Source organism: Lissotriton vulgaris, chromosome 6 (genome assembly GCF_964263255.1).
Source record: "Lissotriton vulgaris chromosome 6, aLisVul1.2, whole genome shotgun sequence".
Classification (NCBI taxonomy): domain Eukaryota; kingdom Metazoa; phylum Chordata; class Amphibia; order Caudata; family Salamandridae; genus Lissotriton; species Lissotriton vulgaris.
In genome coordinates this window covers 787,860,776-787,884,235 of record NC_141694.1, presented here as the reverse complement: position 1 = coordinate 787,884,235, position 23,460 = coordinate 787,860,776, and the positions used below count along the sequence as shown (strand labels likewise).

The 23,460-nt window shown below is 45.4% G+C and overlaps 1 protein-coding gene across 3 annotated transcripts in view; it reads right to left on the bottom strand.

The window, feature by feature from the left end:
• The window catches only part of LOC147708002 (uncharacterized), a 507,148-nt gene that overhangs the window by 469,506 nt on the left and 14,182 nt on the right, over positions 1–23,460 (bottom strand). For all 3 annotated transcript variants that reach the window (XM_086926813.1, XM_086926814.1, XM_086926815.1), the window contains exon 2: positions 735–1,266. In XM_086926813.1, coding sequence (XP_086782939.1) covers positions 735–1,196 — 462 coding nt within the window. In that variant the 5' untranslated portion in view covers positions 1,197–1,266. The remainder of the gene's footprint in view (positions 1–734; positions 1,267–23,460) is intronic.

Genomic DNA, 23,460 nt, shown 5'->3' with positions numbered 1-23,460 from the left:
TAGTGGCATTTCCATTAACTAAGAAACCTGGAACATGTCTATGCCCCTGCGATGGTATTTCCAAGCAGAGTCCCTGCCATTTTATGTTGTTTTGCAAATTTTATTCTTTTTATAGAAAATCCTATTTGAAACCCATCTTTTTAAAATATAATACGCGCAATACTAAGGCAGCGACGCAATTGATGTTCAATTTAGAGAGCCCATATATATGTTTTTATGTGGCTACATATATTTTAAAATGTATCTTTGCACGAAAATCAATCGTTGTATGAATTTAACAAATGGCCCTGATCTTTAAGCACTTTAGTTTTGCTAGTTTGCACATGTATAAGTAGTTGAATGTACCAATATGCACTTTATTCTTGCTAGTTTGCACATGTATAATTAGTTGATTGTACCAATATGCACTTTTACATTGCTAGTTTGCACACGTATAACTAATTGAATGTATTATATATGCAGTTTAACATTGCTAATTTGCACATGTGCTGGAAAATGAGTTTTTTTTTAACAGTATAACTGGTATTCGATATTTCAGAGCCCGATGTAATTCAATGATGTACATGTATTTTTCTGAATTGTTGCTATATGGTTATATTTATATATACCGAATAAAGCACTTTCAAATTGAATTGAGTACATTTTATAGGATGCAAAGACAGGAGCACAGTAGTTAAACCTTAGAACCAGGGGCATTTTGAAAAAGGTTAATAGTATGACTCAGCACTACAGACCTGCTGCATGGTTCCATAGAAAATGCTTCCTTGATTTGGGGCAGTGTAGTGGTGATCCAAGATTTCCCCAGTCGTGTTGACTTGAGGATTTCCAATCTGATGTGTCTGCGTTGCACCAGGAACCAACAATTGAGAGAAAAGGGCCGGGCTAGACATATAGTTCCGATGCCGTGCCGATGTGTCTTGGATAATCATGCTCTTTTCAATACTTTCTACCGAATTTATATTATTGGTCATACCAACATTGTAAGGTGAGTAGGAAAAAGGAGTGCCTTGTTCCTGGAAGGAGCCACAGCTGTTGTTAGCCCAGCCTGCATGTGAGGGGAACTCCATAGTTTGGTTCGTTTGTGCACTCAATCTTGCTGAAGAAATGTTGTTAGACCATCCAGACACATGGGTATCGCTGTTGGATGCATCTGCCGCCATGTTTTCATTTCTAAACTCCATTTTAGGAATGCACATTGTATCCTGAAGCTACACATCCGGTGTTTGAAGGATTGCTTGGGCGCAGGCCAGAAGGTCCTCTCATGTTCTGTAAAAAAAAGTACTTAGTTACAGCCTGAAAACACAATAACAATTCTGAAGTTGAGGGATGAGGTTTTATTTTATTATTGAATGTATGATACCAAATATGCAATATTAATAACTGTGCCAATAGTCCTGTGTGACTATTTCCATATTATTAAGGAAATATTTCCATTCAATTACGTATTTGTGGACATTTGATCACAGACTCTTGAGTATTGCAATTTTCTTTCACCAGAGGATTGATTAAGCAGCGGTGGCTCCTTCGCTAAGGCGGAGGAGGGTCACCCCACAGGAATAATAAAATGATAATAACACAATGTTTTTACATTTTATTTTTCACATACCTACCCAGTTTTGTATCAGGTGTGAGCGGCGGGGTTGTCAGCCAGCAGGGGAAGGAGTGGTGGGAACTTTCTAAGTGCGCATGCCGGTTCGGCCGACCATTTTGGACCGGCAGTTATGTGTACTTTCATGTTCTCCACCCGGCTGTATTGCAAGGCCGAGTGGAGAACGTACACACGCTCCCAGTCCCTGTCTGAGCGACGAACCATGGTGCTCAGACCAATCATGACGCTGCTTTCATGCTGATGAAAGCAGCATCATGATTGGCTTGAGGAGTCTGGGAGCCTGTGTGCTTCTTGCTTCCGTACGTTGTCGACAGATGAATGACGGAGGCGGCAGCCGGCAAGTAATTGCAATTTTCCTTTATTTGTACACTCCCACCTCACCACTGCTGCCCCGTAGTAGCCGCCACTGTGGATAAGTGATTGAAGATTTTCCCAAAAATAATAAATAGCCTTCTCCAGATACAGTCTGGGATATGCTAAGCAGTCAGAATAGAACAAGACACAAGTTACTGTGCTCGTTTCAATAAAGGTAGAGGGATTATTCGAGAATAAATCATTAACTGAAGGTTTAGAAAAAGCACGGTCCAGAAGTTCAAGATTGAAAAAAGTGGTCTAGTTGATGCTGGAGCACATTACTATCACAGAAGGGTAATGCCGCACCCCACAGTCATTATACTAAGAACAACCACAGAAGTGCAGGTATGCATGCTTTTATCCAATACTATCAAGACTAGAATTTGGAAACCCTAAATAATGTAAATAATGTTTCTACTAAATTTCAGAGCTTACTGTCCAATTTAGAACTGATGAATCTGGCCCTTAACCAAACACGTGCTTTAGAGGTAAGAAATCGCAGTTCTTAGGTAAATAAAATTTCTGAATATGTACTTTAAGAAATTCATGTATATATAAGCTGCAATACTTTTGAAGGCTAATTTATCAGACATAAGAAATGATGACACCAGCTTTAAAATAGGCAATAAAATAGCAATTTTCTTACAAATGTTTAAAATAAATGAAATTATAGGTGGAATATTTTAGCTGCAAATTAAATATTAATAATAAATGGTATGGTTAATCTACCTCCATCAAAAATATTGGTGTAGATAATCAATGCATCTAGACCAGACTTCGTCAACGAGTACGTCGTGAGCTACTGGTAGCTCTCCAACTACTTCTCATTAGTTCTCCTTTGTGCAACGCCGCCTTCTAAACTGGAACTTTTTTCTTGGTTAAATTAAGAAATATATGAAAAAAATTGTGTATTCCAATACGAATATGTGTGTTTTCTCAGAGGTCATAAGCTGATGTTTTAAGAAAAATAGCTACATTTCTGAAATATATTTAAAGGTGATTTTTGAGTGGTAAATCATGTGCAGAAATGTATTACTAATATGATACCTTTTGTGTCTATCATACTGCAGCTGTAGCTGGCATGTAGTATCTACGTTTGGGCATTCAAATTGACAAAGCCTTTTTTACATTCCTGCTGGCACTGAGGTGAAAACTGCTCGTAAACTTGGGCCTGGTGGTTACTAATGTAATCTTGTCTGATTTCACTAATACTATATTGGTAGCTCACGATGATTTTGCTTTAACATAAGTAGCTCTTATTGCACAAAAGGTTGGAAATCCCTGATCTAGACAAGAAAATGCAATTGACATGTCCAATGGAGTGCAAGGACATATGTTCCAAAGGGGCTGCCTTCATTAAGTAACTATGCCAATACTCAATTACTAGACAACTATTACAATTTATTTATGAAACACTCATTCAGTCGTGAGCATCTTGAGACAGAAAAAAAATGAAAATAAACACTCCATTGAGAAGAAGAAAGACAACTAAAAAGGTTACTTTTTCTGAAAAGCAGGTGCTTTTCCAGACTACGGGTGTTTAGAGGACACTATTCCATAGCTGAAGGTCCAAATGCCATAGAGAGCGACCTCCCATATGGAGAAGTCTGATCTTTGGTACTTACATAATGATTGTGCACTAGAGCATAATGGTTGAGAGGCCTCGTCTCTCTCAATTCTTTGTTTATGGTATGATTTTTTGATTCATAATATGTCCTGTGTGCAGTGTTTTATTTGTGAATGAAAGAGTGCTGGTGCTTGAAGCTCTACTCAGAAGCAGAAGCCGACAGCTAGTGTAATTAAACATCGGCGCGACACATGTGTCTGCTGGTAGTCTTCAGTCCACCACCAGACACTCCCTGCCACTTTTTCTCACTCTTGCAAGTTCCAGCTTTCTGTTTGTGACATTTTTGCCATCTTTTTCTGATATGTGTGTTTTTCCCTCTCTTCCACTCTGTAAATATCTAATAAGGAAAAATAAGTGCTAGTGCTCCTCACCAGTAACCATTGGCTCAAATTAAGCACTGCCTGTGTGCAATGTAGCAAGCTCCCAATGGTACTCTCTGTTGAATAGGAAGCCAGTGAGGACTGTTCTGGCCTCTGATAAATTGTTATTTCCGCAGTCCTGTAGTTGTCCTTACTGTGAGGTTCTGGCTTTGTTGTAGCATGGCTTTGGCAAATGCAGTTTAGACGATGTATTAGGTTCATAAGTTCTATTCTTTTCTTTTTAGGCCTCGTGTAGACATTGAATGCGCTTTCTCTTCTCTTCTTTTGTTTATTGTTTGTGAGCTTGGAACCCTCCCATTACCTACCATTGGTGGGCTTCAAAGCCACTCTCAATTGCTTGCTTCCTGATGGTCAGTTTTACAGTCAGCACATAACCCTTCTTGCATGTGACCCTCCCCTAGAGCATGGCCCAAAGGCTTGTGTCCTTACACTGCTCGCACTTTTGGGACCAATTTTTGTCATTTTGTTGAGCTACTCTACAGAGTGCATCTTTCCTAGCTGGCTCTATCATCTGTCGCTCCCACTCTTGGTTAGTTAGTTTTTACTATTGTTTTCCACTGCATCTTGGCCACATCCTTGCTGTGTTTAAAAAAAAACAATTTTAACTTGCCTGAGTTTGTGTTTAAGGCGTGACTGTGAGGGGACCTTACACCGGAGTGCTTGTTTATTCTTAGCTCAAGCACACATGTAATCACACTAAGGAGAACTGCTTGCCTGTTATACACACACTGTCGCATTGCATTTCCTTTGGATAAGAAAACGTGCTTCCAACACTCTCTTCACTTGCAGTGTTATGGGGAAATTTCTCATTCATCTTTTTTTACAGGCCTTTTACGGGTTCCCCAGCTTCAAAGGCCACTGATATGTCAAGAAAATTGACTGTTTTGGCACTTACGGTTGTTGTGAAATGGAGATTCAGATGATTATTATTCAGTTCTTCCACAAATATTATAATATTGAAAACATATTTACAATTGCGATGTATACGATAGACATAATTGATTTTAGCCGTCTTTTAGATATTAGGGTAGTTTTATCTAAGTGTCTTTTATGATTGCTGGTTTTAGTTATGTCACCGATATCCTTTTTATATTAGGTCGATTTTATAGTGTTGTTGTAATTCGTTTTAACGGCATGATTAATTGGATGCCGGTCTAATGAATTCTAATATACTGTCTATCACATTAAGTACTGTATGAATTTAGTTCATAAAATTGTGTCTTGAAATAGATTCTACTGACACTTATGAAAATGTCTTTTTCCTTCTCCCCTAGTCGTTCATCTCCTCATTTTTTCCCTCGCTGTCAAGTTTCTGAAATCTCTATGCACCAGTCACTTTGAATAAATTGCACTATAGCACAAGGTCACTTTATAAGCTACTCAATGTATGCTACCCTCGTGGTAATGCATGATATGCAAAATAGGTATATGAGCAAAATACGGTTATATGATGAATGTTGAGATAATGATGATCGTTTAGAATATCCATTGTCAAGTCTACCTAGTGGCTGGACAACAATTTATAATTGAACATATCTTCTGTATAGTTCTATGATATCAGTTGATCACTTTATGATTTCATTTATTTAAATGTAACAATAGATTATCCAGTATTAGGGTATCTTTCATAGATTCACATGCCTGAATCATTCCCCGTCGTCAAGGCGGGAGTCCCACGGTAAAAATATATACAATAGCAGTGCCTAAAATTTTTTTTGTAGTAGGCTGGAAAAGCCCAAAGGCCTAACTAGGCCTCAAAACTTAGCAACCTATCTACATCATTATGTAAAAAGACCTGAAACAGTAGCCTCAGCCAATCAGCTGTCCTCACCCTCTAGAACCTTCCCAGCTCAGGCAGTTCTCCTCAGATTTTCACCGCACTTCGTGTGTAAGGGAGTCTCCCTGAGTGCCTACTCAGTTTTTGATCTTTTTTCCTCAAAAATGTCTGAAAAGAAGGCTCTTTTCAAAGCTTGTGGAACCTGCTACAAGAAGAGGGTCCATGTGGATGACCAGCACTCTGACTGTATTTATTGTCTGCATGTGAAGGATTGTAGGATTTGCCGTACCTTCCCTCAGAAAACTATCAGGGATAGGGAGGCAAGGGTTCTTTTGTGGTTGCAGTCTTCTTCCACTGATGATGAGGACAAGGCCTCTACCTCCAGCACGAGAGCTAGATCCAAAGAAAGTTCTTCTCCTGAGAGAAAGAAGAAACTTAAAACCTCTCAGAGAACTTCTGAACCCTCAAAGAGTGCATCGGCTTCTTCAGGTTTAACAACTGTGAGTACAACCCAGGCTAAGACTGTTCCTCTGGTGTCTGTACCTACTACTACCTTGACTTCTGCCTCTTCATCTACTTCTACGGTTACCACTTCGGCTATTACCTCACCTTTGATGTCTGCTAAACCATCGCTGACTAAAAACAAGTTTCCGTTGTCTACTAAATCTTCTGCTCCATCGACGACAATTCTGTCGACGAAGCCGACATCATCGTCGACGAAGACACTTCCGACTTTGTCGTCAACGAAGGCCTCGTCGACGAAGGACTCGACGTCGAAGTCACCATCGACGGCCTCGTCATCAAAAGACTCGTAGACGAAAACATCATCGACGGCCTCGTCGGCGAAGGGCTCGTCGACGAAGGACTCGTCGACGAAGACACCATCGACGGACCCGTCGACGAAGGGCTTGTCGACGAAGACTCCATCGACGGTCCCGACGACGAGGGACTCGTCGACGAAGGCATCATCAACGGTCCCGACGACGAGGGACTCGTCGATGAAGACGCTATCGACAGTCCCGACGACGAAAGATTCGTCGACGAAGGCACCATTGACGACCCCGTCGACAGCAAAATCTTTGTCATTGACAGTACCGTCGACGGAAATCCCTCTAACAGTGGCTTCCGCAGTGACATCTGCTCATCTGTTGCACAGTTCACCTCCGACAAAGATACAATACACTCATTCTCAAATGAAAACGTATCAAAGGCAAGATTATTCTCACATTTCTCCACTCTTACCATCCCACATTTTGGAGACATATGTGGAGGAGGAGTCAGATGAAGGGGAAGAGGATGATGGTCCTTTTGGGATTGCCCGTCACCCGTCTCAATTAAATATTAAATATCAGGAGGATGATGAAGATGATATCCATGGTCATTATGCGCATGACATTTATTCCACGCCATATCAATCACCTCATACTAGACCTTCTCGGTCTGAGGACACTAGTCATTTGCCAACTTCCTTAATACAGGATTTGCAGGCTATGTTGGCGGATTATCGCCAGAGATTTCCACCAATCCCGGTTGCACCCGCTGGGTCACCTATTCCAGTTGAAGTGCCAAGACTTCCGTCACCACGAGCTTCATTGTCACCAAGACAAGATGCTGGTCCAGCACCTCAAAATGACACGGATACTTCTTCTAATGATGACGAAGAAAGCAGGGAAGAAGGCAAGTTGCCGGATAAAACACCTGTGGATCCTTGGGAAGATTATGTCATTCCTATGCCTTCCCCGCCTGCGCCCTGTCCTTCAGATTCTCCACCTGAAGATATTGGCGGTTTTCACAATATTATGCAGCGAGCTGCTAATAGATTTGAATTGGCCGTCACAGTTGAGCAGTCGGACTGCTTTTTACATGACTTTAAAGAGGGATATCGCAGAGTTACCAGGGCTATTCCCATTATTGACTATATTTGGAAGGAGGGCCTCAACATAATGAAAACGCCCGCTTCCATTCCTGCAGTCCTTCCAAGAATAGAGAAAAAGTATCGAGCACCATCGGATACTCCATCTTGTTTAATAGGTCACCCTCGACCAGATTCTGTCATATCCCAGGCTGCGCAGCAGAAATCCAAAAATCCTTCTGCTCCCATTTCAACACCACCTGACAAAGAGGGCAGAAGACTTGATGCCATTGGAAAGACGTTTTCGGCAAATGCAGCAGCCTCCATTAAAGCTGCTAATTCATTGGCTATCCTGGCTCGTTATGATAGACAGATGTGGTCAGATCTGACGGAATATCTGGATTTAATCCCTGAGGATCATCAGATGGAGGTATGCAGAATTGTGCAGGAGGGTGAAAGGGCGGCTTCAGAAATCATCGATTGCGCCCTGGACATTTCAAACACCAATTTCAGGCAATTGGCTGGAGCAGCTGTACTTCGGCATCAAGGTTGGCTCAGAGCTACCACCTTCAGGCCTGAGGTCCAAACCAAAATCTTGGACATGGCATTCGATGGAGATTCACTTTTTGGAAAGCACATCGATGACGCTTTGCTGGCTATAAAAACTGATACAGATACAGCTAAATCACTTGGTACCCTGCAATACAAGAGGGGATCCTTTAGAGGAGCAAGAGGCCGTGGTTACTCCTCCAGAGGCAGTTATTCCAACCAACAAAATCGACAGTATCAATCTAACTACAACAAACCTTAGTACCAATCCTCTTACAGGCAGCCTGCCTCTGGTTCTTTCTCTCGGCAAGAAGGGAAACGACGCTCAAGCAATCAAGGGCGAGATTCCAACAAGACCCAATGAGCTTTGCCGGATGTCAGCCACTCACCTTTCCCTTCCCGTGGGCGCCAAAATCTCCGCCTTTTACCACCAATGGCGGAAGATAACTTCAGATCAGTGGGTCCTGGATCTTGTCAGCAATGGACACACTCTGGAGTTTTTGCAGAAGCCTCCAACAACGCCGCCCAGGGGTCCCCCTCCCCTTCACTTACTCTTCAAAGAAGCCTTAAAGATGGAACACAAGAATGCGATAGAACGAGTCCCTCCTTCTCAGAAAGGGAAAGGATTTTATTCTCGCTTCTTCCTCGTAGAGAAAAATTCAGAAGAGTGGCGTCCAATATTGGATTTGCGCAAACTCAACAAATATCTAAAGAAACAGAGTTTCCGCATGGTAACGTTGAAGGACATTCTGAATTGTCTCAACGAAGGGGACTTTATGGCTTCTCTGGATCTACAAGACGCCTACTTCCACATCCCTATTCACCCGAAACACCGCAAATACCTAAGGTTTCAAGTGGCTGGCGTCCATTTCCAGTTCAAAGTGCTCCCATTTGGCCTAAAATCGGCCCCCAGAATTTTTACCAAATGTTTGGCTCCGGTGGCAGCAATGTTGAGGTCCCAGGGAATGCAAGTTTTCCCATACCTCGACGACTGGCTGTTAAAAGATTCAACCAGAAACTCAACATTGGAAGCGGTCAGGAGTACGCTTTCTCTCCTCTCGAATCTAGGACTGATCCTCAATTCGAACAAATCTCAGCTTCAACCTCGTCAAGAATTGACCTTTCTGGGAGCAGTCTTGAACACATGCCAGTACAAGGCGTACCTGACACAAGAGCGGCAAAACAAGCTGTTAAAACTAGCAAGACAAATATTTACAAGAAGGTCACTTTCAGTTCGGATATTCGCTTCCCTTCTAGGGATGTGCTCATCTGCGATCAGCCTCATTCCTATGGCGAGACTCAGAATGAGACCGTTGCAAGAAGAGTTACTTCGTCAGTGGAAGCAGGTCGACGGATCATTCGACGACCGCATCAAAGTGACTGCCAAAATGAAACATGCTCTTCTTTGGTGGTCGAAGGCGCACAATTTGTCGCCGGGCCTCACCTTTCTTCAAGAAATTCCAGAGTTCACCCTGACTACGGACGCATCCATGGAAGGTTGGGGAGGTCACCTTCAGGACCTTCAGATCCAGGGAAGATGGTCTCGCCAGTACCAACAGAAGCACATCAACAGCTTGGAGCTGAGGGCCATTTTTCTCTCCCTACAAGCCTTCCTGCCAAGGATTGTGAATTCATCCGTGCTGGTGCATACGGACAATACCACCAGCATGTTCTACATAAACAAACAGGGAGAAACGAAATCTCTTACCCTGTCGCTGGAAGCTCAGGAGATGTGGGAATGGGCCCTGCGCCACGGCATATCCCTCAGAGCAGAGCATGTACAAGGCGTTCGGAACTCTCTAGCAGACAGCCTCAGCAGAACGTTCACAGGCTGTCACGAATGGGAGCTCGAACAACATCAAGTAGAGATGATCTTTCGACTTTGGGGGACACCGACGCTGGATTTGTTCGCCACACAACAGAACAGCAAATGCCTGTTTTATGCCAGCAGGTTCCCACAACGGGGGTCAAGAGGAAATGCCCTTCTGATGAGATGGACCGGAATGTTTGCGTACGCCTATCCTCCGATTCCGCTCATTCCGAAGGTGCTGCAAAAGATGAAGAGGGAACACTGCACTCTCATCCTCATTGCTCCACGTTAGCCTAGGCAATTTTGGTTTCAGGAGCTCCTTCTGCTCTCTCAATAACCTCCGTTTCGTCTCAAACCGACAGTGTCGACGTTGACAAGGGAGGGAGGTCAAATCCATCATCCGGATCCTCAATTGCTGCACTTGCACGCTTGGCTCCTGACTTCCTAGAGTTCAAGGACCTAAACATCTCCTCGGACTGCAGGGCGATCTTGTCGCAAGCACGTGTGCAAAGTACCATCAAAACATATCGTTTTAAGTGGAAGAGATTCTGCTCATGGTGTGGAGACAATAATGTTCATCCACTTCGGGCTCCTCCTGAAGCCATCCTTCCATACCTGTTAGTTACCGATCCAACTAGGATCAGCACCTAAAATAAAGCAAAAAAACTGCTGTCATTTTTTAGGTGCTTGCATGCGTGATGCGCCTACAAATGACAAAGCCTTGTTTAATTTTTTATATTCTGTAGCCAAGTGCCAAAGCATCGGGAATGCTGTTCCCCTTGGATAAAACCATTGGCAACGACAATAGGCCCTAGAGACATATCGTCTTTGCCAATGCTTGTTTAAATTCAGGAATCCCGCTAAGAATTTTAATGCCTTTTTTACACCCTTGATATCGCAGTCTAACTGTAGCACTTAAAGCCCAGAGTAATAAACTACAATCAGCAACTTCAAGAGACACTGCATTTATGTTCTTCCTCCCATCATATTGTAAAGCTCTCTGATATCCTTCGGGATCTTGTTCGCGCTATATAAAACTTTATAAGTAAATAAATAAATAAGATAACGAGACCCCGAAATACAGTGTGTTTTGTTATGTGCAGAGCTGTGGCCATTGAAGCTGGGGAACTTCATTCAAGTCCTAGCAGTGCCACAGCTTCTTTTGAATGTGGTGGAAGCTAGCTAATGTAGACATGTAAACAACAGAATAATCCACCACCCCTCCTTCCTTAACATTATAAGTGAAAGCAATATGGAAAGAACATTTTCTCATTTCAAACGAAAGGGACCTAGCAAGTGAGGGCTTGTTTATTTACCTTTATTCCACCTCGGACAATGCTGCCATTCACTTGTTAGATCAGACAGCTTTAAACAATATTTTTTACTGCATCTCAACCACAACCCAATTGTTATTCCCTTCGAATAATGCTACCTTTCAATTCTTTAGTTAGACAGCTTCAAACAATAGCTGTGACTGAAAAAACACAGGATGTGTGCAAGGTACACTGGAACATGGTATACTTCACTTATTTTAGCTTATGGGTGTCCAGAAGCGGCCAAGAGGGCAACATTTACATTGAGCTTTCAATTTACCTTAGTTTCAATCTGGACAATGCTGCCTCTCATTTGTCATGTTAGACAGCTTTTTTTTGGGGGGGGGGGATATTTTTATTAATGCATTTTCGAATATCAATACATACCAAATTTACTTTTATTACATATAGGAACCCAAGGTCGTATATGTCATTCGTCTGGTTAAGGTAATCTTGCGTTTCCGGCAACATCAACTTACATCTATCCAGGTTCATAGCACTCGATTCTTATTGGACACCCTCCTCCCCTCTGGTGTATGTGTATTCGTATCGACCTCCACCCCGGATGTGGTTAGAGTCTGCGGCTCCCCCTGTGTACCATTAAGTTCCAGGCCATCGTACCTGAGCCAGGGACGCCAAGTCTTGAAAACATTTGGGGGGCAACCTCTCATTTTAAATGTCACTTGTTCCGTTCCCATTGTACATGTCCATCCCAGTTTTCCATGCCCTTAGAGTTGGGACCTGTGGCACTCCCCAGTATTTGCCTATATCTCTCCTGGCCACTGCCATCCTCAGATTATAAAGGATGAGTTTTCACCTCGGCAGGTCTACGTCTGAAGGTATGCTCAACCCAGCATACTTGTGTCTCTTGATAATTGTAGCCCCCGTACCTCACTTAGTTCTCTCATTATTTTGGCTCAGTACCTTTGTATATGCGGGCATTCCCATAGGGTATGTATGAATCTGCCACTGTCTGTCGTGCAGCGAAGGCAGCCAGGGGATTCCGCCACTCCCATTTTATGGAGCCAGGACCTTGTCACTTATGTCCTGTGTAGGATTTTGAACTGAATTAAGCATAGCCTTGACTTGATTGCCACCTCCCTTGGATATATTAGAGCAGCCTGACAGTCTATGCCATCTAGTTCACCCAGGGTGCTCTCCCAGCATTGTCTCAGGGGCTCCAAGTTGTCTGGGACATTATTTATGAGAGTCTTGTAGGTCCAGGAAATAGCCTCTCTGTTATCTCTCCTTGCAGGAGTCTGCCCTCTAGTGGTGTGAACTCAGGGGTGTTTGCAATGTCTATTCCCTCTGCGGTCCATGCATGTAGCATTTTCATGTATTGAAATCTCTGCCTGTCCCCCAGTTGGAACTCTCGCTGCAGAGCTTCGAACGTGATTAGAGCGCCTTCCTTTATCAAGCCCCTACTTTAGAGATTCCAATCACACCCCAGTCTTTGAACCCCTTCAGTTTCCCTATGTCCGGGAGGCGTGTGCCTTCCCACAATGGGGTCTCTCTCGTTACCTTCTTATTTTGTTTCTCTGCACCTTTCCAGACCTCCACTGTCCTCTGGGTTGCTCGTAATAGGTGTTTCGTGCCTCTCCCCCCGTATATGTAGTGTAGGTGTGAGTGCATCTCAAATTGGTATCGCTCCAGTGCATATGCCGGCTGTGCTCCTGGCAGGTGCCCCCACTCATTAATTGCTATTAGGTGTGCTGCCCAGTTAGGATCTTATATCTTATGTTAGACAGCTTTAAACAATATTTGCATCTGCACTTTAGCCATAAACTAAGTTTTATTTCCCACAAAAATGCTGCCTTTCAATTCCTTTGTTAGACAGCTTTAAACTATAGTTGTGACTGCAAAAACACAGGATGTGTGGAAGGTACATGGACAAATTGTTACTCTTCACTTATTTTAGCTTATGGGTGTCCAAAAAGCAACCAAGAGGGCAACATTCACATTCAGCTTTAAATTTACCTTTATTCCACTTTGGACAATGCTGCCTTTCATTTTTTAAGTTAGACAGCTTTAGACAATATTTGTGATTGCACCTCACCCACAACCTACGTTTTTTTAATCAACTTTACTGTGCCTAAAAAGAAGCTTCAAGGACACACTTTTGATGTGCTTTAAAAAAAACAAATAGCATTAATTCCTAGCTCAAGCACACATGTTATCAAATTTGTGGAAATGCTTACCTCTTATGTACGCACCCTGTCGCATTCCATTTACTTTGAGATAAGAAAATATGCTTCCCACCTTTCTTCACTTGCAATTAAGCATGAGCGGAAAATCCGTTCCGCTCGCAGATTTCGCGGATTTTTGGTAAATTCGCAATCCGCGAGATTCGCGAATTTCCCGCAAAATCCGCGAACGAAAATCCGCGAATGGAACGGATTGGGTCAAAAGTTCAAGCCGACTTTTGTAACTCTTTTAGAATGGCGCCAGCAAGCTGCCAAAGCCATTCTAAAATAGTTACAAAAGTCAGCTTCAACAGGAAGCTCTAATAGATAAAGTAAAGCAGGTGCTGCTCAAATTCAGTTACACAATCATTAATCACCCCAAACTTGGGGTGATTAATGATTGTGTAACTTAATTTGACCTTCAACTGGAGCACCTGCTTTACTTTATCTATTAGTGCTTCCTGTTGAAGCTATTTCTAGCTATTTTAGAATGGCGCTGGCAGCTTGCCGGTGCCATTCTAAGTGGGGCAGAGGGCAGAAAGGCACAAAAGTGGGACAGAGGGCAGAAGGGACAAAAAATGAGTGGGGCAGAGGGCAGAAGGGCACAGAAACAAGTGGTACAGAGGGCAGATGGGCATAAAAAACAAGAGGGTGGCAGTGATTAAGCAGGCAAAAAAAAAAACTGCGAAATTGCAAAGCGCCTCGCGAACAAGCAAAGCGCCTCGCGAACACCCGCAAACACGCAAAAAAAAAAATCCGCAAATTCGCATGAATTCGCGAATTTTGCGGATTGCCAATTCGCAAATCCGCAAATTCGCGAAATGCCAATTCGCAAAATTCGCCCATGCTTACTTGCAATGTTATGGTGGAAATTTCATTCATCTTTTTTACATGTTTACATGATCGTTTATGCTTTTTTTGTAAATAAAACTAATGAATTTTTCACATTCTGCTTAAATTCGAATTGCACCTTTTCCACACCTGCACTTTCCCTCGACCATGTCTAGAGCCAGGTACTGGGCGAGCCACAACTAGACGCCATCTTGGTAGAAGATCAGGGGCCCGATGTAGGTGGCAAATACCGGTCGGAAACGGCCGAATTTGGCCGTTTCCGACCGGTATTTGGCATCTTGAGATGTAGTGGGCCAGATTTTACAGATTCTGTAAATTTACCGAATCGGTAAATTTACAGAATTTGTAAAATACTGAATCGGTATTTTTACCGATTTGGTAATTCCCAGATGTAGGTGGGACTCTTCTGAGTCCCAAAGGCCCTACAAATTCGGTATTTTAACACCCAATCCAATTGGGTGTTAAAATACCGAATTCAGGTGTGCATGCACATGTGTGCATGCACACCTAGCCATGTGACAGACAGACATGCCCTTAGGGCATGTCTGTGTGCCACATGGCTCACATGCCTATTTTTGGAGTGCTAGAGGGTGTCAAAGTGACACCCCCTGCACCCTTGTGAAATTCGGTATTTACCGATTCGGTAAATACCGAATCGGTAATGCCCATTCATTCCTATGGGCTTCAAAGCCCATAGGAATGAATGGGCATTACCGATTCGGTAAAATACCGAATTCTTCCGATTCGGTACTCCAGCACATCTGGAATACCTACATACCCACCCCTTAGATTTACAGATTTTTAATTACCGAATCGGTAAAATTCGGTAATTAAAAATCGGTAAATCTATTCTACCTACATCTAGCCCTTGGTCTTTCATCCGGGCTCTGTATTTAATGAACCATGCGGACACTACGTTTGCTTGAATTGCACTGAGTAATGGAGTCAGATGTAGAGGATAATATACTGTTTTATGATTGTCTATGCTTTTTATTAAAGAAAAACTATTTTTTTTCAAAGATTACATTTTGCACATTGCACTTCAATTTGAATTGCACTTTTTCTGCACTGGCACTTTCCCTTGGCTGTGTCTAGAGCCGGGTAGTGGATGAGCCACAACTAGATGCTGTCTTGGTAGGCGGTCTCGTGTATCATTCGGGCTCTGTATTTAATAAGCCTACTGACACAACATTTGCTTTAAATGCACTGAGAAGGCAGTCAGACGGAGGGGATACTATTCTGTTTTATAATTGTTTATGCTTTTTTTAAAAAAACTACTGAATTTTGCACATTGTGCTTCAATTTGAATTGCAAACAAAACAGGTGATGGACAGAATGTGGATCAATGTCACACATTCACCCCAGTCCAAAGATCTGGGCCCAAATCCATCGTTTTTTTGCACTCCACACCACCCTGGGTTAGACAATGGCGATATGCAAATCAGCTCTGACCCTGTGCCCCATGGGAACAGTCCAGTCCGAACTACAAAAGCCATGTCCTTCCCAGAACGGAATCAAGCATCCGAGGACCGGACCGGTTTCGAGGTAACACCTCTCATCAGCCCGGCTAGCTTGACTCCAGTGGTGTGGAGTGCCTGGGACCCACGTCTGAGCATCCCCAGCGCACTTATGGCGGCAATTGCAAACAAAACAGTTGATGGACAGAATGTGGATCAATGTCACACATTCACCCCAGTCCAAAGATTTGGGCCCAGATCTTTGGACTGGGATGAATGTGTGACATTGATCCACATTCGGTCCATCACCTGTTTTGTTTGCAATTGCCGCCATAAGTGCGCTGGGGATGCCCAGACATGGGTCCCTGGCACTCCACACCACTGGAGTCAAGCTAGCCGGGCTGATGAGAGGTGTTACCTCGAAACCGGTCCAGTCCTCGGATGCTTGATTCCGTTCTGGGAAGGACATGGCTTTTGTAGTTCGGACTGGACTGTTCCCATGGGGCACAGGGTCAGAGCTGATTTGCATATCGCCATTGTCTAACCCAGGGTGGTGTGGAGTGCAAAAAAACGATGGATTTGGGCCCAGATCTTTGGACTGGGATGAATGTGTGACATTGATCCACATTCGGTCCATCACCTGTTTTGTTTGCAATTGCCGCCATAAGTGCGCTGGGGATGCCCAGACGTGGGTCCCACCACTGGAGTCAAGCTAGCCGGGCTGATGAGAGGTGTTACCTCGAAACCGGTCCGGTCCTCGGATGCTTGATTCCGTTCTGGGAAGGACATGGCTTTTGTAGTTCGGACTGGACTGTTCCCATGGGGCACAGGGTCAGAGCTGATTTGCATATCGCCATTGTCTAACCCAGGGTGGTGTGGAGTGCAAAAAAACGATGGATTTGGGCCCAGATCTTTGGACTGGGATGAATGTGTGACATTGATCCACATTCGGTCCATCACCTGTTTTGTTTTCAATTTGAATTGCAGCTTTTCTGCACTCTCACTGTCCCTCCGCAGGGTCTAGAGCCGGGTACTGGGCAAGCGACAACTAGACACCATCTTGGTAAGCGGTCTAGCCTTCCATCTAAGCTCTGTATTTAATGAGCCTTTGAAAGCAGACGTGCAGCGGATGTGTGCAGCGGACACTACAAAGACAAGCTCATCTGTGCCCAACCGCAACTGGAACGCGCCATGCGCCAGGACCCCATGCCAATTCTCCTCCCTAAAGTAAACCAGAGAACGGCTGATTCAGCTCAACACAGGGAGGCTCTTGCCCTGTAAAACTTTTAATTCCAGTGAGGGTCAGGATAATGCACGTTGTAGCCACTGCAACTTCACATGCCTGGTGGAACAAACTTTGACAGCATACATGCCAGGATGTCTTTCTTCCCCCAAGCCCCTAGACTCCGGTATTACCAGACTGAAATGCACTTTAATCACTACTCTCTCTCTTATTAAACACAAAGTCGAATTTCTAATCATATTGACACCCAAACGCCTGATATTGCTTTTTTAACTGAAACATGGGCTGCTGAGACCTCAAATTTAGTGGATTCAATACCAGCAGTGTATGCTGTTACTAGGTTAGACTGTGCTGGTAAGCAGGAGGTGGCTTAGCCGTGGTCCATCATGACCACCTCGAAGTCACCTGTAAACCTGCTATGTTAGTAGACAGTGAAGCTATGCTCTTTAGATGCAAGCTAACTAATGAATTCACTTTAAATGAGCTGCTGATCCACAGGCCGCCTAGCCCGAAAGCCAATTTTCTAGATGCATTAGGTGAGATCCTGGAGTCATGTATGCAGTACCATAATTTTACACTTTTAAGTGACTTTAATTTCCATCTGGAACATCCCAACTGGTAGACCTGGCACCATTGGTGTTGGTCTCCCATGCATTTTTTTGCATTTGCCTCCTGTGTTTTTGCTGTGTGTTGCCCAGGGCCTGTAAATTAAATGCTGCTAGTGGGCTGAAGCACTGATTGCGCCACCTACACAAGCAGACTGTAAATGTAACTCTGGCCTGCCATTGCAGAGCCTGTGTGCAGTCTAGTACTGCCATGTCGACTTGGCAAATGTGCCCACTTGCCAGGCCCTAACCTTCCCTTTTCTTACATGTTAGTCACCCCGAATGTAGGCCCACGGCACCCCTGCGGGCAGGTTGCAGTGTATGTGAAAGGTAGGACATGCCCTGGTGTGTGTGGCATGTCATGATAGTGAATTGCTGCCAATTTCGTTTTTCACTATTGCAAGGCTACCTGTTCCCATAGGATAGAATGGGGAGTTTTCTTATAACATCTTATAAACATTACTACCCCTCGGAACAAGTTGGAAAATAAAGTTTGATATGCCTGAACTCAGAATGTTAAAATGCATCTTTTAGGGAGGGTGATTTTTAGGTCTCGACTATTTTATCACGTAAGTGATAAATAGACAAGAGTATTGAAGGCCAAATAAGCTCTGAAACCAATGGCAGATTTGCCACAGTTTATGTGCTCCGTGCGCGTGCACAAACCAGCTACGTCACAAACCACCATTTGTCTGTCAGTGCCTCACACACTTCAAAGGCTCCGCTCCCCACCCCCCACCCCCGCCTGCACTTCGCACTCTCCTACTTCCCCTCCCACGGCCGCTCTTCCCATTTACACGCTCTGCAGGTCACCATTTGCCAGCATGTGTCCACCGCCCTGTTTGCTGCCAAACTCGTCTCCTCTGTTCTCCGTCGCTTCAGGTACTTCCTCCTTCCCCCTTTCCTGCCCGTTTTCTCTCACTCCTATCTCTTCTCTCCCTGTCCTCTCCTCATTGTTTTTAAGCCCCCCTTCCTGCACCCTTCATTTCTTCACCCGTATTCGGTTTTTTTCTCTTTGCTTGCATTTCACTTTCTCCATTTTTTTTTGCTTTAAGCTTGTTCCTCCTCGTTGGGTACAGCTGCTTGGACGTTGTGCTTTATTGGTCGCTTCATATTTACAAAAAGCGCTCATCGCACATGCCCGCTCCCCCTCCTTGGCTACAGCTGCTTTGGACATTGTGCATTATTAAACGCTTTATATTTACAAAAAGGGCATAACGCAACATCTCACTTTAACTTAAAATATGATAGTAGCAACTCTTGTGTGGCTGCTTTATATTGACCAAAAAGCACTCACCGGGACGTCGCACTTTAACTTTAAATATTGTGTTTTCATTTACAATGTGACACAACGTACTTCAGATTTAACATGCCAGCTGCGCGCCTTACTTTTGGGCTGGGCGGCTCAACTGAATCTACTTTTAAAACATTTGTATGTTTTTTCAACAGCGCACCTTGCCGTGCTACTTTCACTATGGTATCCATGCGTCTATTGTCAGCAGCTCACCGCCCCTTTAAGATGCATGCTGTCCTCAAGGCCTGCTCCTCCAATTGGCCACTGCCTGCGCTTTTAAATCCTGACATACGTCTTGCTGTAGAGACTACCCACAGCACATACCGCATTGGCTTTTTATCATTTTCAAAACCAAGAGCTTTAACTTTCACAAATGCGACCCCTATTGCCTTGCAAATGCTTGTATTTTTAGTCACTGATCCAACACAGATCGGTAACCAAAATTAAACAAGTATTTGCAATACAATAGGTATGGCATTAGTAAAATTTCAACATGGCAGGCGCCTGCCTTTACTTTCAATTTATACATTTTTATAGCATTGACGGCACCCTGCGCTCTAGCTTTTAACATTTTTGGGTTACAGTTAGAATCCCATCTGCATTCCAACTTTCTATTAGCATTGGCTTTAGTCCCCTGCCCCACTCTCCTCCCTGTCAACACTCGCCCAGCCCCACTCTGTCTCTCATTGTACAAACCCCCTCACCTGCGGCCCCCCAATTCACTACACTCACTATTTTCCCCAGCTCTCTCGCTTTTTATTCTCTCCTCTTTCTTCGGATCCACCCCTCCTCCTTCTCACATCGTCATATTCATTTTTACCCCACCTCTTTACTTTATTTCTCTCCCTTCCACTCTCCCACCCTTTCCCACTCCCTTTCTCTCCTTGGCACGCCCCCAACCCTGTCCCCCGCTCCTTTCCTTTCCCCTTAGCCCCTGCCGCACTGTAGCTATTGGGATTCCTAGAGGGCTGAAAGCATTTACAGATGGATGGTTGGTTAAAATCTCCTCACTAAAACACCATGTTCAGATGTTACTCCTTTTTCCTCGTCTGTTTATGTCCCTGTTAAGCAGCCAGTTTGTTTTTTTAGATCCGCGGATGTTGTAGGAATGACGAGCTATGAACGTACATTAACTTATGCATGCCCCTAGGTCAATGCACTGCGTAGGACCTTTGATTTGTAGAAGAACCACCACAGCACCACTCAGCACCACCACAGCATCACTCAGCACCACAACAGCATCACTCAGCACCACCACATTATCACTCAGCACCACCACATTATCACTCAGCACCACTCAGCACCAGCACAGCACCTCTCAGCACCACCACAGCACCAACACAGCACCACTCAGCACCACTACAGCACCACTCAGCATCACCACATCATCACTCAGCGCTACCCCAGCATCACTCAGCACCACCACATTATCACTCAGCACCACCACATTATCACTCAGCACCACCACATTATCACTCAGCACCACTCTGCACCACCACAGCACCACTCAGCACCACAACAGCACCACTCAGCACCACCACAGCATCACTCAGCACCACCACATTATCACTCAGCACCACCACAGCATCACTCAGCACCACCACAGCACCACTCTGCATCACCCCAGCATCACTCCGCGCCACCCCAGCATCACTCAGCGCCACCACAGCATCACTCAGCACCACCACAGCATCACCACAGCATCACTCAGCACCACCACATTATCACTCAGCACCACCACAGAACCAATCAGCACCACCACAGCACCACTTAGCACCACCACATTATCACTCAGCACCACCACATTATCACTCAGCACCACTACAGCACCACTCAGCACCACCACAGCTTCACTCAACACCACCACATTATCACTCAGCAACACCACATTATCACTCAGCACCACCACAGCACCACTCAGCACCACCACAGCACCACTCAGCACCACCACAGCATCACGCAGCACCACCACAGCACCACTCAGCACCACCACAGCATCACTCAGCACCACCACACCACCACTCAGCACCACCAGAGCATCACTCAGAACCACCACAGCACCACTCAGCACAACCACAGCACCACTCAGCACCACAACAGTATCACTCAGCACCACCACAGCACCACCACATTATCACTCAGCAACACCACATTATCACTCAGCACTACCACAGCACCACTCAGCACCACCACAGCACCACTCAGCATCACCACAGCATCACTCAGCGCCACCACAGCACCACTCAGCGCCACCCCAGCATCACTCAGTGCCACCACAGGATCACTCAGCGCCACCACAGGATCACTCAGTGACACCCCAGCATCACTCAGCACCACAACAGCATCAGTCAGCGCCACCACAGCATCACTCAGCACCACCACAGCATCACTCAGCGCCACCACAGCACCACTCAGCACCACCACAGCACCACTCAGCACCACCACAGCACCACTCAGCGCCACCCAAGCACCACTCAGCATCACCACATCATCACTCAGCGCTACCCCAGCATCACTCAGCACCACCACATTATCACTCAGCGCTACCCCAGCATCACTCAGCACCACCACATTATCACTCAGCACCACCACAGCACCACTCAGTACCACCACAGCATCACTCAGCACCACCACAGCCTCACTCAGCACCACCACAGCACCACTCAGCACCACCACAGCACCACTCAGCACCACCACATTATCACTCAGCACCACCACATTATCACTCAGCACCACCACAGCACCAATCAACACCACCACAGCATCCCTCAGCGCCACCACAGCATCACTCAGCACCACCACAGAACCACCCAGCATCACCACAGCATCCCTCAGAGCAACCACAGCATCACTCAGAACCACCACTGCATCACTCAGTACCACCACAGCATCACTCAGCACCACCACAGCATCATTCAGCACCACCACAGCAACACTCAGCACCACCAAAGCACCACTCAGCACCACCACAGCACCACTCAGCACCACCACAGCATCACTCAGCACCACCACAGCATCACTCAGCACCACCACAGCACCACCACATTATCACTCAGCAACACCACATTATCACTCAGCGCCACCACAGGATCACTCAGCGGCACAACAGCATCACTCAGCGGCACCACAGCATCACTCAGCGCCACCACAGCATCATTCAGCGCCACCACAGCACCACTCAGCACCACCACAGCACTACTTAGCACCACCACAACACCACTCAGCACCACCACAGCACCACTTAGCACCACCACAGCATCACTCAGCACCACCACAGCATCACTCAGCACCACCCCAGCACCACTCAGCATCACCACATCATCACTCCGCGCCATCACAGCATCAATCTGTGCAACCATTCAACAACAACTGGTTCAATTATGTTCTCTCAATGTTTAAAGCTTTATTACAAATGTCACAAAAAGAAGTTAATATTTCACTTCTGTTCTTGGATTTTCATCACAATAAAATACACTGAACATAATCTTCACAAACGTTATTTACAAAAGTTTAAGCTACTGCCATTATAAATTACAATCACTTTTATTTAAGTATTAATTATTTTAAAAAATTAAACAACAGCATCAGTCAGCGCCACCACAGCATCACTCAGCACCACCACAGCATCACTCAGCGCCACCACAGCACCACTCAGCACCACCACAGCACCACTCAGCACCACCACAGCACCACTCAGCGCCACCCCAGCACCACTCAGCATCACCACATCATCACTCAGCGCTACCCCAGCATCACTCAGCACCACCACATTATCACTCAGCGCTACCCCAGCATCACTCAGCACCACCACATTATCACTCAGCACCACCACAGCACCACTCAGTACCACCACAGCATCACTCAGCACCACCACAGCCTCACTCAGCACCACCACAGCACCACTCAGCACCACCACAGCACCACTCAGCACCACCACATTATCACTCAGCACCACCACATTATCACTCAGCACCACCACAGCACCAATCAACACCACCACAGCATCCCTCAGCGCCACCACAGCATCACTCAGCACCACCACAGCACCACCCAGCATCACCACAGCATCCCTCAGAGCAACCACAGCATCACTCAGAACCACCACTGCATCACTCAGTACCACCACAGCATCACTCAGCACCACCACAGCATCACTCAGCACCACCACAGCAACACTCAGCACCACCAAAGCACCACTCAGCACCACCACAGCACCACTCAGCACCACCACAGCATCACTCAGCACCACCACAGCATCACTCAGCACCACCACAGCACCACCACATTATCACTCAGCAACACCACATTATCACTCAGCGCCACCACAGGATCACTCAGCGGCACAACAGCATCACTCAGCGGCACCACAGCATCACTCAGCGCCACCACAGCATCATTCAGCGCCACCACAGCACCACTCAGCACCACCACAGCACTACTCAGCACCACCACAACACCACTCAGCACCACCACAGCACCACTTAGCACCACCACAGCATCACTCAGCACCACCACAGCATCACTCAGCACCACCCCAGCACCACTCAGCATCCCC